At 47.0% G+C, this 16,386-nt stretch overlaps 1 protein-coding gene and 1 pseudogene across 4 annotated transcripts; both read right to left on the reverse strand.

Moving 5' to 3' along the window:
* Positions 1-1,969: 1,969 nt before the first annotated feature.
* LOC139670710 (endonuclease domain-containing 1 protein-like) lies at positions 1,970-15,355 on the reverse strand. 4 transcript variants are annotated; one of them, XM_071552875.1, is made up of 3 exons: positions 15,023-15,355; positions 5,445-5,764; positions 1,970-3,334 (listed from the first exon to the last, which is right to left on the reverse strand). In XM_071552875.1, exons 2-3 carry the CDS (start codon positions 5,727-5,729, stop codon positions 2,789-2,791), a joined length of 831 nt encoding a protein of 276 aa, XP_071408976.1. In that variant the 5' UTR covers positions 5,730-5,764; positions 15,023-15,355; the 3' UTR covers positions 1,970-2,788. The 4 variants fall into 4 exon arrangements, with proteins under 4 accessions (XP_071408976.1, XP_071408974.1, XP_071408975.1 ...); XM_071552873.1 differs by lacking the exon at positions 15,023-15,355 and adding an exon at positions 7,902-8,237 and having other exon boundaries at positions 5,445-5,705; XM_071552874.1 differs by lacking the exon at positions 15,023-15,355 and adding an exon at positions 7,902-7,985.
* Positions 9,398-11,005, reverse strand: LOC139669593 (endonuclease domain-containing 1 protein-like; annotated as a pseudogene).
* Positions 15,356-16,386: the final 1,031 nt, after the last annotated feature.

Genomic DNA, 16,386 nt, shown 5'->3' on the forward strand with positions numbered 1-16,386 from the left:
TTTATTTCTTCTTCCCACCTTTGTCCCTGTACATCCTTTGCTGCTGTAATTGGCTGTGTTGGTCAGAATGTATTTGTGAGATAATCCTTATAGCCTCTCGTCAATCCTTGGCCTCTTTGCTTTCCTTGTCCCAGAGTCAGAGTTACCGAATTGTTGAGCTACATCCCGAAGCTCTGTCTGAAGCCCTCTGGTGTATCTGCACTTGTCAGCGAGCAATGCCTCCCCCTGCGCCGCTTTTCCTTTGCCCAATCGCGCTCAGCCGGCAGCGCCTACGCCTGACACCGGCTGTCCCTTCCACTCGTGCTGAGCAGCAACAGCCCCTGTGCCTACAGCCTCTTCTCACGCTCAGTAAGAAGGAATGCCTCTGCCTGAACACTCTTTTCCTTTTCCTGATTGCTCTTGGCAAGGAACACCTCCAGCAGGAGCCCCTCTGGCCCCTGCAACGCCTCCGGCCCCTGCAACGCCTCCGGCCCCTGCAACTCCTGCGACCCATGCAGCCCCTGCGGTCTGCTCTCCCTTTCACAGTCACTCTCAGCAGCAAGCAACGCTTTCTTCCAAAGGCTGCTTTCCCTCTTCTCATTTAACTGCAGTCCTTCCACCTAATCCTGCGGCGATCCAGTCATTTCTCCCTCTGCCCGTTTGGTGGCACACCTCTCTTTTTGGGCTGCCGTTAAAGCCGTTCCCAAAATTGCACATACATCTGCTTTACCTTTCTCCTTTCATACCTTTTGTTCCATTTAACCACAGCCCCGGGGCTATACCTATTTCCGTTGGTCCACTCCGTGCCTGGGGAAGTCAGGCAGGCATCATATTCTCTCAATTTTTACAAAATCAGGGAGCAGTCAAGCACTGACTTCTCCTGGACAGTCTTGGCTTGCAGCTCCTCAGATCTCTCCCACCTGTTGACAGTCAGGGAGTCACGTCCCAGCCCTCCCTGCCCAGAATTCATGGGCAGAGTGCTGGAATCCTGCATGCCCCTCTTCCATCACAACATCCTGCCCCCAATGTCAAAAATGTGATATTCCACCTGTAGCAGGATGCTCTGTCTGGAATGGAAGAAAATCACTTGAGCAGCCTCTTTGCCAGTCTCCAGGTGGTGAATGGAGAAGAAGGAGTCACACTGCTCTTGCTGTTGAATAATGAGGAAATCAGCTGGACTCACCAGTCCCAAAGTTAAACATCCTGAGACTGAGATCAAGATGAAGATGGTAAAGTACTCGATAAAGAAACAAACAAGTGATACTACAAAAAAATTATCTAAAGCTGCTGAGCTGACACAGCTGGTCTGGAGACATCTGACTGTTAGTCCACTACTTTACACAGCAAAATTGTAGTCCCACTTTTTAATGCAGGGTCTTCTGACATAGCCCTTCTTGGAGAGTGTTCGTGGAGGATCCTCCCTTGAGTGGGGATGCCCCTCAAGGTCACTTCTCAAAAGTGAGAGAAAGAGGGTTGTTGGTATGGGTGAGTAAACATCAAACTCTACTTAATAATTTATTAGCTTTTACTAACTTTAATATAACTGCTTTAATAAATGTTAATTTAGTAATATATTATACTAATAGTTATAGCTTTTATACTGCATAATAAATAATTCTAATTAGGATTTTTCTGTCTAATATTTATCCTAATAAGTGAGTTCTATTATATAAATATATCTGGTTTGCCATCCTCAATCCTGTGGGACAAAGTTGTGTAAAGGTTCAATTACACCTGTAGAATCCCTTAGACCTAAACCATTGACAAAGTGTGGCACTAAGGTTGGGTCCAGCTTCCAGCACCCAGACTCCTCTCTGAAAAGGAGTTTAGAAAGCAAGGGGGTCCTTTCTGCACCTCATGACTCAGCGGGAGATCCTCTCCCAGACTTCATCTAAAGCTGCCATTCTTCCCACACCACCTTTAAGGGAGAGGGAACACCTTTCATAAATGCTCATGGTCAAAAGGAATGACAAAAGTCAGAGAGTTCTCAAAAGCTCACAATGTTTTATTAGTAAATCACACACTTAGCATGGAAACAGTATTCCCTGACCTACTATAGAAGCACATGACAGTGGCTACCTTTATATGGATGTTTCCCTGCACTGAAAACAGGTTTCTCACTTACTGTGCAAATTAGTTTTCATGTACAGTCCGTTCTGTCAGACCTTTCTGAAAATGTGTTGGAAGGTTTTGCGGGTCTCGAGTGGTCTTGGTCGCCCTCTACAGTCCATGCGCAGGACATTTGTCCCCCTCTACTCTGCTTTTGTGAGACTCCACCTGCGGTGCTGAATCCAGCTCTGGGGCCCACAGCAAGAGAAGGACACAAACCTGTCGAGATGGAATTCAGAGGAGGCCACAAAGATACTCTAAGAGCGGGAGCACCTCTGCTGTGGAGACAGGCTGAGAGCAGGGGCTGTTCAGCTGGAGAGGAGAGGGCTCTGAGGAGAACTAGGTTTTGTTCCAGTACTTAAAGGGTTTTCAAAGAGAGCTGGAGAGGGACAAGGGTCTGGAGTGATTGGACAAGAATGGCTTTAAACTGATAAAGGGCAGGGCTAGATATTAAAAAGAAATTATTGACTGTGAGCGTGGTGAGGCACCAGCACAGCCAAGTGAGGTTGTGTGTGACCCATTCCTGGAAGTGTTCAAGGCCAGGCTGGACAGGGCTTTGAGCAGCCTGATCCAGTGGAGGGTGTCCCTGTCCACAGCAGGAGGGCTAAAGCCAGACAGATGATCTATAAGGTCCTTTCCAACTGTGATTCTCTGACATGTGGCTGAAGTTCCTTAGCCTATTAAACCCAGCATGTGAGGCTTATTCCCGGGGACATTCACTGTCAAACAGCAAAACCTGTCCCCTCCCATAGAGCTGGGTCAACATGTCCTCCAGCTCCCCCAGGGTGAGGAGCTGGACCTCGTTCTGGTCATTCTCGGCAATGACCGCCCAAGCTTTCCTGTGGTTGTTGCCCACCACGCAGCAGGCACTTGACCAGAGGTAGCTGGGTTTGTTAACCCTTCCCTTGGCAATATAGTTGTTCCCAGGCACAGCACCCACGACGACATAGGTGGTGTTACAGCCCTGCGTCTTCCTGATCATCGTTTGCTGCTCGTAGTTGTTCCAGGCACCGCCGTTGAGTTTCTCATCCTGGGGCACTATGTTGGTGAGGGTGAAGGTAGCCATCCTGCTGGCGTAGCTGTGGTGGTGGCCATTGGGGTTCAAATGGCCTCTGTTCAAACCCGTCAGGTTCTTGTAGTCTTGGAGGACAGCTTGGCTCTCACGGAGTTTCTCTAAGCTGACCTTGTAATGATTTATGAGTGTCCACTCCTTTTCCATAGTTTTGGGATAAGTTGGGCCCATCAGCTTGACAGGTATAGAGGAGGAAAAGCCATTAGTATTGGGAATGGGAGTAATGGAGCAGGTTGCCCTGGAGGACAAGTCTACAAGTGTCAAGAACCCCTTTTTTTTGTCATCTCAGTGTATGTAAATGTATGAATCCCAGAGAAATCCTATAGCTGGCTCTCCTGGAAGAACACAAGAGCTTTAAAGAAAAAGAAGCTCAGAGTCTGACAGCTCTTCTTTTTCACTTGTGGCCTTTATTATCCAGCCTGCAGCCTGTGGTGGGAGTATGGGTGGATGCATAAGAAAATGAGCATTTGCCACTCCTAGGTTTGAAATATGACTTTGGTGACCCAGCATCCCCTGTCACATCTGGTTCCCTTTTCACCTGTCTCCACACCCCACATCTGCCCCAGCATCTCCCCACTTCCTTCCACTCCTACTAATCACATCCAACCTTAATCACCTCCATCTAATCACCATATCCTCTGCCTTGGCCTTTTCTCCATTCAGCACCCTTTCCACAGGAGTTCTCTCCGTCTCTATGAAAGATTTTCATGCTTTTTTTAAACCAATCTGTCAACACACAAGTGCTTTCCAAGCTTTGGGAAAACAAGCACTCAGATATCCTCTTGGAAGACTGAGTTTCTTGAAGGTGAACTGGATAGAAAGAGGATGAACAGAAGAGCTGAGGTGCTCACAGAAGTTCCAGGACGACAAAAGGACTCAGCCCTGTTTTCTCCTCTCCTTCTCTACCCCGTCTTAGGTTGAGCTGGCAAAACGCCAACTGTCTAAGACTTGAAGAAGTTGGACTATCCCAGGAATGAGGTGAGAGGACAAGAGCAAATGGCTTCAAACTGACAGAGGAAAGGGTTAGATTAGGTATTAGGAAGAAATTTTTCACTGTGAGGGTGGTGAGGCCCTGGAACATTTTGACCACAGAAGCCGTGGAGTCCCCATCCTTGGAAGTGTTAAAGACCGGGTTGGATGAGGTTTGGAGTGACCAGGTCAAGTGGAAGGGGGCCCTGCCCATGCAGGGAGTTTGGGATGAGATGATTTTAAGGTCTATTCAAAACCAAACCATTCTATGAGTCAATATGCTTTTATCCCCCCTAAACGTGAAGGCTGCAGTGGTGCAACACCATATTGGTTTCTCAAGTTCATATGTGGAACAAGTGAAAATGTTTTTTTAATTCATAACTGCAGCACATTTCCTTTTATCTTTAGGGAAACATATTGAGACTTGCACTGGAACAAGGCCTATGGCTTTCTTCTGAGGCTTATTTTCCCCTAAAACCCTTCTTCTACTGCATCCTTAGCAATGATCTGAATTTCCTCTCTTTCTCTTCCATAATTTCCTTGGCCATTTTTACTGAAGGTCTGAAGGACATTTGGGAGAGCTCTGCAGTTTGTGAAGATCTGTATTTCTGGTGGATCCCTCTGAACCAGGCCTGAGGCAACAGTGCTCAGGGGCCATGGGTGGAGGTCATGGCCTTCTAACTGGACTGACACTGATGCTCCTCACTTTTCACAGCCTAAAATATCACTAAAAAAATCCCCAGCGTTAATCAAACCCTTTCATCACTGAGTGCCTGTGCAAAGGATTTTCCCTGGGTCATCTCACTCAATTCTGAGTTTCTCCTCACTTCTCTCATGTCACTTACAAAGCCTGTTTGAGTCTTCACTGAAAGCAAATAAGCTCCATCAGGGATGCAAAACAGCTCAGGGAGAATTGGAGATCAGAGCCCAGCAGGACTGTTGATCCGTCAAATGTAGCTGCTGTTGGATGCCTTTTCCCCATCTCTTGGTCTCCCACACAGCAGGACACAGTGAGGGGGGTCAGTTGACTTTGTAATGTAATGCAATGTAATTTGATTTGATGTTGGTCTGAGGTCAATGCAGAAAACTGGGCACCTTTTTGGATGTGACTCATCTCATGGTCCTGCTGATGTCTCAGACACATCAGAGGAATCATGTGGTGCAGGTGTTTGAAGTAAGATGAGATGAATCCCATCCAGTGGGTCCATTTGCAGGTGTGTGTAGTGGGGTGGGGGGAAAGAGAAATGTTTGGCTAAATGCTGCAGTTCATCTTTTAATGACTGGAGGGTGACATGCTGTAGGAGAGGACACTCACCTGGGGCTCAACCAGCCACCCTTTAGGCCGTTTGCCAGGTCCAGGCTCGTAGATATAAGCAGAGTACACGGGAATACGCTCTTGTCTGTCGTACAAGGTGGCAAAGAAATACTGGTTCTTGTAGCGCTGGCAGATCCAGGCTGGGTTCTCTGGCTCCAGGGCTTCATTTGGGGGGATCTCCCGGAAGAAAAACTGAGGACATGAACTTTCAAAGGATGTCACCAGCTCGCTGTGTCCCAGCCAGAGGCAGCTCGCCCAGACCTGCAGCAGGAGAAGCCACAGCATCGCAGGAGGATTCCAAGGGAAGGGCTCTTGCCTTCCTGAAAAGCAAATATAGAGGGACACTGAACTGGGAGAGAACTGGTCTGAGAGGGGACTATGAGAGATCAAGGATGGGATAACGTCTGTCCTGCTGATTATGGAAAAATCAGCAGGGCAATGGCGTGTTGGAAGAAGATTGGGGTAAAAGGATAAAGGTATGGAAATTTCAGGGAAAAATATGCTTGCTACTCCCAAGATGAAACACAGTCAGCTTACCTGGCCTCCCACACACAACACAATTTAAAGGGACTTAACAGAGAGTGGAGCAGAGTGGAGATATGACCAGGCTCTGTCCAAACCCTTGAAAAGGAGGGACCTCAGTGGTGTTTTCTAGCTGATAAAGCTGTACAGCAGCTGAAAACCAAGGGAGGCAAAGGAAGATGTCCTGCTGTTGAATCAGCAACCATGGTAAAATCACTCTCCTTGCACTGACACACATCGCCATCCTGAGGTAACTCTGGTACTGTGTTGAGATATCCATCTCTGTGGTACAACCACCCCCCACTGAGTAATAAGTATCACTAAAATAACTCCAGCTCCATGTAAATGTAAAGAAATGGCATAAAAATGAGTTAAAAATGCAAAGAAGTGAGGGAAGACTCCATCATAATTTCTGGGGTCAGATGACAGGGTTGAACCTGAACCTGTCTTCTCCTCCATAGGGACACCTATGGGGTAAGATCAATACTCTGTGAGTGCTGAATGATTATCTCCAGCCAGCTTTTGCTGGGGATTAGAGCTTGTTAGTGCATTGCTTTGAACTAGTGTATTGCTTTGAATATAGTTTTGCAGTCAGATATTGTCACCAGTTGCCCTGGTACCTTAACCTGCCACACTTCTATTAATAAAGAGTATTATCACAGAATCATAAAGTCCTGGAATGTCCTGATTTGGAAGGGACATATCAGGATCATCGAGCCCAACTCCTGGCCCTGCACAGGACACCCCAACCATCCCACCGTGTGCCTGAAAGTATTGTCCAAACACCTCTTGAACTCTGTCAGGCTTGGTGCTGTGACCACTGCCTTGGGGAGCCTGTTCAGTGCCTGAACACCTTCTGGGTGAAAAACCTTCTGGTGTTTCACAGACCTCCCCTGACTCAGCTTCATTCCATTCTTGCTTGCTTCTGCTCTGAGGGTCTTCCTACAGCACAGACTTGTAGCTGGATATGGACCCTGCTCAGCCACCTGCAATGCTGAGCTGGGCTTTAGTTCAAGGGGGAATTGGCAGGGAAATAACAGTGATGTTGCTCTTTCTGCAAGTCCCTGCCCCCATCCAGGTTCACCCAGGTATGCAGCTCTTCCATTCAGCTCCAATATTGAACCCCAGGTGGTCCAGCTTGGGGGCCTGGCTCTCTGCTGACAGTGAGATATTGAGCTACAAATACTCTTGCTCTGACTCAGGACATCTGGTCCTTTATCTCTCTACCAACCCTGGATCAGGCACCTGATGACCAGTGAGCTGGTCAGAAACTGAGAACATGAACAAGCAGTGGCTTTTAACAGTGCTCTGCAGAGCATGACCACCTCTGCCCCCAAATCAAGCAGAGAAGTTCCTCAAAAGTCTTTTTCCACCTACCCCTCCACGAGCTTAAAATATGTCTAACTAACCTGACATTAGACAGATAGAAACCAACCTACCGTGGGAAAGAGCAGCTCAGGACTCTGCTCGCAGCCCCAGAGTGGCAGAGAACTTTGAAATGCCTCTGCTGCAGTCTGAGACTGGCTGTTTATATAGGATTCCTGGAAGGAAGAGTTGTAAGATTTCCCAAAAAGGGTTTAGAATAAGTTTGTCCAGGATTGCAGCCAGCACCTGTGTTTGTCCAGAAGTTTTTTGCAAGGTTATAGGTGGAGTTTTTGTACTCAGTAAGCTCCCCTTGCCTTCTTATTCAGTAGTTTGGTGTGAATATTCCAGGTGACTTGGCTTGAGTTTCTTTCCCAAATCAGTCCTTCCGTCCTTGACCTCCTTAACTCAAAACGTTAGAGCTGCACAATTCAGTGCAGATATAAACTCACAGTTCTCTTTGGAGGGCACACGTTGGAGCTCAGCAGCTCCAGCCTGCACTTTGTCTGACCTATTTATTCCAAAGCGAAGGAAACACTTGCAATCAATGGTGAGAAAGGAGCAAGAGCTTACCCTGAAGCAGAGTCTCAGAACAGGCAGCTGAACTGCTCCGTCCCTCTTCTCCCTGGAGAAACAGGTGGGCTGATCCCTCAGGAGTCCCACTGCAATATAGACCCAGTTGTAAATCTGCCCCTTCTGACAAACAGGGAATTCCACAGGAAAGAAAGGTTTTCTGTTGTTATTCAGGGGAGATTTGATCATGCCTGCCCTGAAATGGGGAGACAGTTGCTACTTGCAAGTTCCTCAGGATATTTTCCTGCTTTACTGACTTGCAGCATCACGTGTCAGGAGCACTCAACTGCCTCTGGTGACTTCCCTGTCCATTTCCTCATTCCCCACGGGCCACAGCTGCTGCTGCAACATCTCCATGTGCCTGTTCACAGCAGAACATCTCTGGTGTAATTAGAGCAACTGGCCTGTCTCTGACTGCATGCAGGTGTTCACAGTCTGCTGTTCTACAGCCTCTCAGAATATAATTAATATGGTCAGGCTACATATTTTTTCCTTGCCTAATTGCAAATGCTGTGTAACAGCACCTAGTCATGCTACTAGCTGAAGTCTGAGAAGGCTCTGGGGACACCTTAGAGCCCTTTCCACTACCTGAAGGTGGTACAAGAGATTTGGAGAGGATCTTTTGACCTGGGCTTGGAGTGACAGGACAAGCGAGAACTGCTTTAAACGGACAAATGGCAGGTTTAGATTAGATATTAAGGTTAGATTTTAGTCTAGAGAAGAGGAGGTTCAGAGGGGACCTCACTACACTCTGTAACTACCTGAAAGGATGTTGTAGTGAGATTAGGGCTGGTCTCCAGCAATGGAGACTCCACAACATCTGTGGGAAACCTGAACTGCCCTAGTCTCACAGCCTTGCTAAGGAGGTGAGGGACAGGTCAGCAGCACACTGCCAGGGACAGCTGATGAGGAGAGGAAGGAACTAATGTCTGTATCTGGGCATGGAGAAAAAGGAAAAAACAAGGCAAAGCCCTTGTCATCTCAGTGAGAAGCTCTGATTTCCTTGTCTATGGGCTTTTATCTTGCTGGCCCCTCCAGAGTGTCAGGGCAAGGACTCATCCCTAAGAGCTCTCTGCCAGGATGGGCAGCAAAGCAAACCAGCTGGAGGCTCTGCCAACCTTTCTCACACATCAGAGAGCGAAGTATCTCTGCTCTTGAGACAGGCAGAGAGACCTGGGGCTGCTCAGCCTGAAGAAGAAAATGCTCTGGTGACAACTTTAAGCCCCTTCCAGTGCCTAAAAGGGCTCCAAGAGAGCTGGAGAGGGACTTCAAATGAGAACCTGTATTGACAGGACAAGGGGGAATGGCCCCAGGCTGAGAGAGGGCAGATTTATATTAGATGTTAGGAAGAAATTTTTGGCTGTGAGGGTGGTGAGGCCCCAGCACAGGTTGCCTGGCGAGATTGTGACTGCCTGATCCCTGGAAGTGTTCAAAGTCAGGCTGGACTTTAAGCAACGTTATCTAGTGTAAGGTGTCCCTGCCCATTGCAGGGCAGTTGGAACTTGATGATCTTTAAGATCCCTTCCAAATCAAACCATTCAGTGATCCTGTGGTTCTTTTTACAACATGTGGCAAAAGCTCATGAGCCTTTTACACCCAGGATGGGAGGCTTATTCCCAGGGACAGTCACTGTGGAACAGAGAAACTTGTCCCATCCCACAGAGGTGTGTCCAAGCAGCTTGTAGCTGGCCCAGCTCGAGTTGCAGAACCTGGTTTTTGTCATTCTCAGCAGTGACCACCCCAGCTTCCATGTCACTGAGGTTCTTCTCATAGCAGGAACTCAACCAGATGTAGATGGCTTTATTAACTCTGCCTTGGCAATATTCCCAGGCCTATTCCTTGGCAATATGTCCCCAGATACAGCACCCCTGATGACATAGGTGGTGTTGCAGCCCTGGGTCTTCCTGATTGCTGTTTGCTGCTGTAATTGTTCCAGGAACCTCTGTTGAGTTTCTTATCCTGGGGAACTATGTTGGTGAGGGTGAAGGTACCCATCCTGCTGCATCTGTAGTCATGGAGATGACCACTGGGGTTCAAATGGCCCTGGTTCAAACTCCTCAGGTTCTTGTAGTCTTGGAGGACAGCTTGGCTCTCGCTGAGTTTCTCTAAGCTGCCATTGTGCTCATGTTAGAGGGTTGAAACTTTTTCCATAGTTTTGGGATAATTTGAACCCAGCAGCTTGACAGGTAAAAAGGAGGAAAAAGTGTTAGTATTGGGAATAGGAGTAATGGAGCAAGTTCCCCTGGTGCAGAAGTCTCTGAGTGTCAAGGACACCATTTTTTGTCATATCAGAGTATGTAAATGAATGAATTTGAAAGAAATTGCCCCTCATGGATAAACACAAGAACTTAAAAAGAAAAATAAAGAAGCTCAGAATCTTACTGCTCTCATTTTGGCTTGAGAGCTTTGTCATCCAGCCTGCAGCCTGTGCTGGGAGTGGGAGTGGAAACATAAGATAATGAGCATTTGCCACTCCTAGGTTTGAAATGTGATTTTGGTGAGATCTTCCTCACCATATCTGGTTCTCTTTCCTACTGTCTGCTCCACACCCACATCTGCCCAGAGCTCTCCCTGCATCCTCCCATTCCCATTCTCTGATTCCATATGTGGCTGTACCACACTCCTGGGGCACCAGTGTTTGCCTCCTTGAACCCCATATGCAGGGAGAGGTGTTGTGATGACAGTTTGAAGTTTTATGAGATGAATCCCATCCAGTGGTTTCATTTGCATTGAGTGTTGGGGGGTGGGAGGAAATAGAAGTGTTTGGTTAAATGCTGCAGTTCATCTTTTAATGACTGAAAGGTGACATGCTGTAGGAGAGGACACTCACCTGGGTCTCAAGTCATTTGCCAGGTCCAGGCTCATATTTGTAAGCAGAGTAGACAGGAATACACCTGGTTTTGTTGTACAAGGTGACATAGTAATGACTGTTGCTGTAGCTCTGACAGATCCAGGCTGGGTCCTCTGGCTTCAGAGCTTTGTTTTGGGGAGGTGTCCCAGTAGAAAAACTGAGAACAACTTCCTAAGGATGTCACCAGCTCACTGTGTCCCAGCCAGAGGCAGCTCACCCAGACCTGCAGCAGCAGCAGCCACAGCACCGTGGGAGGATTTCAGGTGAAGGGCTCTTGCTCCCCTGCAAGGCAAATGCAGAGGGACACTGAACTTGGAGAGAGCTGGTCATGGTCTGGAGTCATTTTTGTGTCTGTGGGACGCAGCTGGCAGAGGAGGGGACTGTTCCCACTGCTCATTTATTCAGAACTCATTTGGAGTATTTTTCCTACACTTCCAAAAGTCCAGAAATACTGGAACAATGTGTTGATTGTTATTATCAGAAATGAGAAGAAGAAGCCACGAACCTCTTTTCTTACTCCTGGGGTCTACGAGCTCATGGATTTCCATTTCACTGGTTTTTTTATAAAAATTGTGCTCTGCTTTTCATGTCAGTGCAGGCAGTGCCTACATGTTGTCCAGAGCTGTGAATTTCCTGGATGGAGAAGTGCTGTGAGTGATGTTCAATGAGCTCTGCTGCTCACTGATCCAGCCCCCATGTGGTCTGTTCTGCAAGACAAACCTCCACTTCTTCAACTAGTAAAGAATCCTATTGGATCCTCCACTTTTCTCCCAGTTGGAAGCCCAGAGATATGCACATGGAATACTTATGATAAGCTTTCCATGTCAGACTAGAAAAGAAGCAGGACTTGCAGCACTTTTCTGGGGAAAGTGTATTGAAGTCCAGAGCTGGCTCCTCCATGTGGATGTTTTCCTGATTTACAGCTAGATTTTGCTTGTATCAGATGCTGAAGGCAGCAGTCCAACCTCATGCTCAGGACAGGGCAAGCTGCGAGGCAGCTGAGCAACTGCAGGGAAATGGAAAAACCTCAGGACTGGAAAAAGGGGATTTTGGACCAGAGAAGAGTAATGTTTCTACCTTAATGGCTGGATGTGGCACTCAGTGCTCTGGTCTAGTTGACAAGGTGGTGATCGGTCAAAGGTTGGACTCAATGATCTTGGAGATCTTTTCCAACCTGATGATTCTGTAATTCTGCTGAAAAAATCAGGTGCCACTAAAGCCTTCTCTTGAGTCTTCAGTCCCCATGGAAAAAGGAAGTGAATAGCCAAAGAGATGCTAAGGAGATTGAGTGCTGCAGGTCTTCAGGACAGAGTAAATCACAGCAGCAAAGAAGAGAAGCAGGAAGAGAAATGTCACTTGGACATGTAGATGAAGGAGATATATGCTGGTTTGGATTGGTCTCCTTTGAAGGCAGCAAAGATCCCATGGTCACAGCAGGCTCTGGAGTTGTCTGGAGACTGGACATTCCACCCTCATTGACCCGTGTGCTGCCTGTGGTTTTTGGAGATACTCTGCTGATGTAAGCGAGGATAGAGAGGGAATGTAGACACCTCAAGGCCAGCACAATTTGCAACAACCAGGATGCTGAGACATGCATGTCTCACCTTCCTGCTGCACCAAGTATGTTCATGGAATCATAGAAGGAATCATGGAATGGTTTGGGTTGGAAGGGATCTTAAAGATCATCTCATTCCAACTCCCTGCCATGAGCAAGGACACCTTCCACCAGATCAAATTGCTCAAGGTGCCACCCAACCTGGCCTTGAATACTTCCAGGGATGAGGCAGCCACATTTCAGCTTTGCCAGGTGTTTGAATGAATGGGAGCTTCAAGTGACGGTTAAAACACTGACCCAGATCAGATCAAAGATTTGAGGTACCCAGAAGAGGCAACAGCTGCTTCTTTTGTCCCTCCCCTGTGTCCCAGAAGTGATCCTAAAGTACCTCTGCTGTGCAGCTCTCCCTTCAGGAACATGCTCATCTCTCATGTGAACAACACAACTCTTTTCCAGGGATGTGTAAGAAGTATCACTTCTATGGAGAAAAATGCAAGGGAAAGGTGAGGATATAAGAGACTGACCATGTTGCTAAATCCCCCCAAGGACATTGGATGTACATTATCTATTTTAAACTATTTTCCTTGAGGCATTCTATGCAACATTCCAAATGTTGACTAAAGTGCAATCCTTGAATTTTGGAGATAAATGTGTTCAGTCCACTCATTCTTCACAAGGATTGACAGGTTTTTTGATATTGTACACTTCAGCTGAAAAACTTGTCATGGGATTTGGATACCTTTGGTTGTATTAACTCTACCAGACTGAGTGCCACAGTCCCTGTGCATGCAGAGCAGGTAACACTTGGGTGACAGAGGGGTCTCCAGCCAAGCATCACTCTGCTACAAACACTCACCAGCTGAGAGCTGTCGGGTTCCCTGTGGTTTACTTCACTCTTTCAGTTTCTTTCAGCTTTGGAGACTAAAAATTAGTCTCTTTATTTTCACTTTCTGATTCTCATGTGGCAACACAGATTCTCCAGGGAAGGATTAGGCAAAAACCAAAACCTCTTGTCACAGACACACCCCAGTACTTCTCTGGGTTGGGTGTTGATGGATGAAGGGATGGCAGCAAGGAAAAAGCAGGGTGTGAGCCTGGGAGAAGGGGTAAAATGTGGATGGCAAAAGCAGTGATGTGGAAGGGAAAAGGGAGTTGCTGTGTATATACCTACAACACATGAAAACCCTAAAATAATCTTATAGGAAAATATTACAAAGGAAGAAATAATAAGAGATGCCCATCCCCAAAATTTCTGTTTATGGGATTCATTCATCCTCACTCAGGCATTTGAAAATGAGATTTCCAAACCTTTGTAGTCAATGGAGGGGAAAACCTGACTCCAGAGATGAGTTTGTATATAAAGTCAATCAAGCTGTAGCTTGGTTACAGATGTCTGACTTTCAGATACTTAAAAGCTTTTGTGCAATGAATCCACCTCCTCTCTTACTGACTCTGTTTTTGGGAGATATCTGGAAAAGCATTTGCAGGCCAAGGCCACACCATCACTGGGGTCACCTCTCCAGATTTCAGAGCTCTTTCCCACATACCCAGAGAGAAGCTCAGTTCTCTGTGGTGTGGAAATCAGCTCCCTCCAGGCTTGGAGCACAGCCCATTCTCCCTCCTTCAGGCTTAGCTCACCCTCACAGGTCACCCATCTGCACCAAGGTGCAAACTTTACCTGGAGAAAAGCAGCAGCAGCATCAAGCTGAGGCACTGCTCCAGTCCACTGCTGGTCTCATTCACAGCAAAGGAATTCAAAGGGTAGTAGGTTTGACTGGAAATTGTCTCACACCCTGCAGTTGTTCCCAAGGTAAAATGGAACCCCCAAGATATTAAAACAACTCTGGAGCCTGAATTTGTGGACTTTCCTTTTCTTTCCAGCCTACAGTGAGAACAGCAGACTTCTTACCTTAAGAGGCCATATTATAAGCTATAGCAATGCTCACAACTGCACTTTGATTCTATTAACTTGTTGGTCTGCACAGAAACCAATCCATGTTGTGATTTCATACAGATATATTTTTAAGAGTATTAAATACTTTTACTTACTAATAAAGCCTATTTATTAATCCTCCTTTGATTTATCTTCCTGGGAGATATTTGTACATTAGGGCTAGGACTTCCCCACATGTATAGACTCCCAAACATATTGAAATTTGACTGGTTTGAAGCTGCTCTGAGATGTGCTACCAAGGTCTGAGCAGGGAGCACATACCTCAGGCTTGCTGAGCCTGGCAAAGGGGAGGCTGAAAGGCACCTACAGCTACTCAAAAAGGCAAAGAGAGCAAAGTCAAGATCTTCATGGTAAAGTCAGACACTATAACAAAGGGCAGCAGCAGCCACAGACTGTGGCTTTGAAGGTGCAGGTTGCACAGCAGGATGAAAAATGCCTCTAGGCAGCAAGTACAGCACTGGCACTGGTTATTGGGAAATGATAAATGATGAATTGCAGGGGTGACTCAAGGTTTAGCTGACAGGGCTTCTGTTTCAACCAGGAAGTTGAATTGGAGTCCTCCACCTGATGCTCCAACCATCACTTCTAAGATCCTACATAGATTCATCTCCCATCTTCTCCACCCCCTGCCCTTCCCTGTCCTGTCACACTCAGAGCCTGGAAAATTATAACAACACAGTAAATGGCCAAATTCTCTGGCCCTGAGAATTGCATTTTTAAGTCTTTCTATAGTCCAAAGTAACAAAAAACACACCACATACCTCAGAGAGCCAAGAGGAGGACACACTTCCAGAAACTGGGTTCAGACTCCTCTGGGGAAAAGACACCAACTAGATGAGATCCCATCAGCAAATCTGTCTCCACAAGGAGAGACTGATCATGTCCAACGGTCTCTGCACAAACCCAGTTCCTCTGCAAGCCATACAAAGCCACTCCACGGGGAGAGCCACACTTCAACCGCTCTGGAGTCCAGGCTTGGTCCTCTGAAATAAAAACAGGCTTTGCTACTGCTCATTAGTTCTGCTGAGGGTAATTAGCACTTACATCAGCAGGATTTCCAGTTTGACTTCTGGCTGACTTCATATGGAAATGAGGGTGTTGATGGCAAGCGGAAATATGTCAGAGCAGACTCCAGCAGAAAAGCCTCGTTGCTCATGAGGAAGAGCAGCCCTTGTGCTCAGGGGCTGTGCCTTGGGTCATCTCTGCTGGACTTGGCATCCTCTGGAGCCCATGGACATGGCATGGCAGGAAGGGCCAGCTCTCTGCAGTCAGTGGGCAACACTGATCCTCCCTTCACCTCAGAATGTCTTGACTCTGCTCAGTGCTCACTGGCTCCAGCCAGGAGAGAGATGATAATGGTGCATCCTGGGAGGTGGCAAATCCTGCTGACACACAGACATGACTTTCTGTTAAGAGACTGAAGCTGTGATTTAAGAGAAAGCCTTTGGAGATGCTGGAGCTGTCAGAAGAGCCCTTATTCCTGCTTAGTGTCATCTTAGAATCATGGAATATCCTGTGTTGGAAGGGACCCCCAAGGATCACCAAATCCAACTCCTGGCCCTGCACAGGACAACTCCAACAACCCCACCATGTGCCTGAGAGTGTTGTCCAAATTTTCTTGAACTCAGACAGACTTAGTGCTGTGACCACTTTCCTGGGGAGCCTCTTCAAGTGATCAATCACTCTCTGGGTGATAATATCCAACCTAAATTTCCCAGTTTCAGGCCATTGCCTTGGGTCCTGTCACTGGTCATGAGAGAGAAGAGATCCCTCCTGCCCCTTCTCTGCCCCACCTGAGGAAGCTGCAGAGCACAATTAGTCTCCCCCCAGTCTCCTCTTCTCCAGGCTGAACAGGCCCGTGACCTCAGCCACTCCTCATGCAGCTTCTCCTCAAGGCACATCACTAACTTTGTAACTATGTATTTTGTCATTTTGTGTTTTTAGGACTTTCTTGCCACTCCTGAAAAATCCAGACTTCTGAGTAAACATTCCTAAATCTTTTGCAGTGCTCACACTCATTGATTCCTGAACATACTTGTGATAAAAGCTTTTGGGAAGGTGATAAAACCCTTTACATTTTGAGTGCTCAAGACAAGTTAATGTTTTCCAATGGTATTTCAAGTAA

The sequence above is a fragment of the Pithys albifrons genome, chromosome 3 (genome assembly GCF_047495875.1).
Source record: "Pithys albifrons albifrons isolate INPA30051 chromosome 3, PitAlb_v1, whole genome shotgun sequence".
Taxonomy (NCBI): domain Eukaryota; kingdom Metazoa; phylum Chordata; class Aves; order Passeriformes; family Thamnophilidae; genus Pithys; species Pithys albifrons.

Coding starts and splice junctions, on each gene's coding strand:
- LOC139670710 (XM_071552873.1), bottom strand. CDS start 8,090: ATGATCAAATCTCCCCTGAATAACAACAGAAAACCTTTCTTTCCTGTG. Junction 5,706..7,901: donor TTCTGAGACTCTGCTTCAGG/GTAAGCTCTTGC, acceptor CTCCTGCTGCAG/GTCTGGGCGAGCTGCCTCTG. Junction 3,335..5,444: donor GGTGGCTGGTTGAGCCCCAG/GTGAGTGTCCTC, acceptor ATACCTGTCAAG/CTGATGGGCCCAACTTATCC.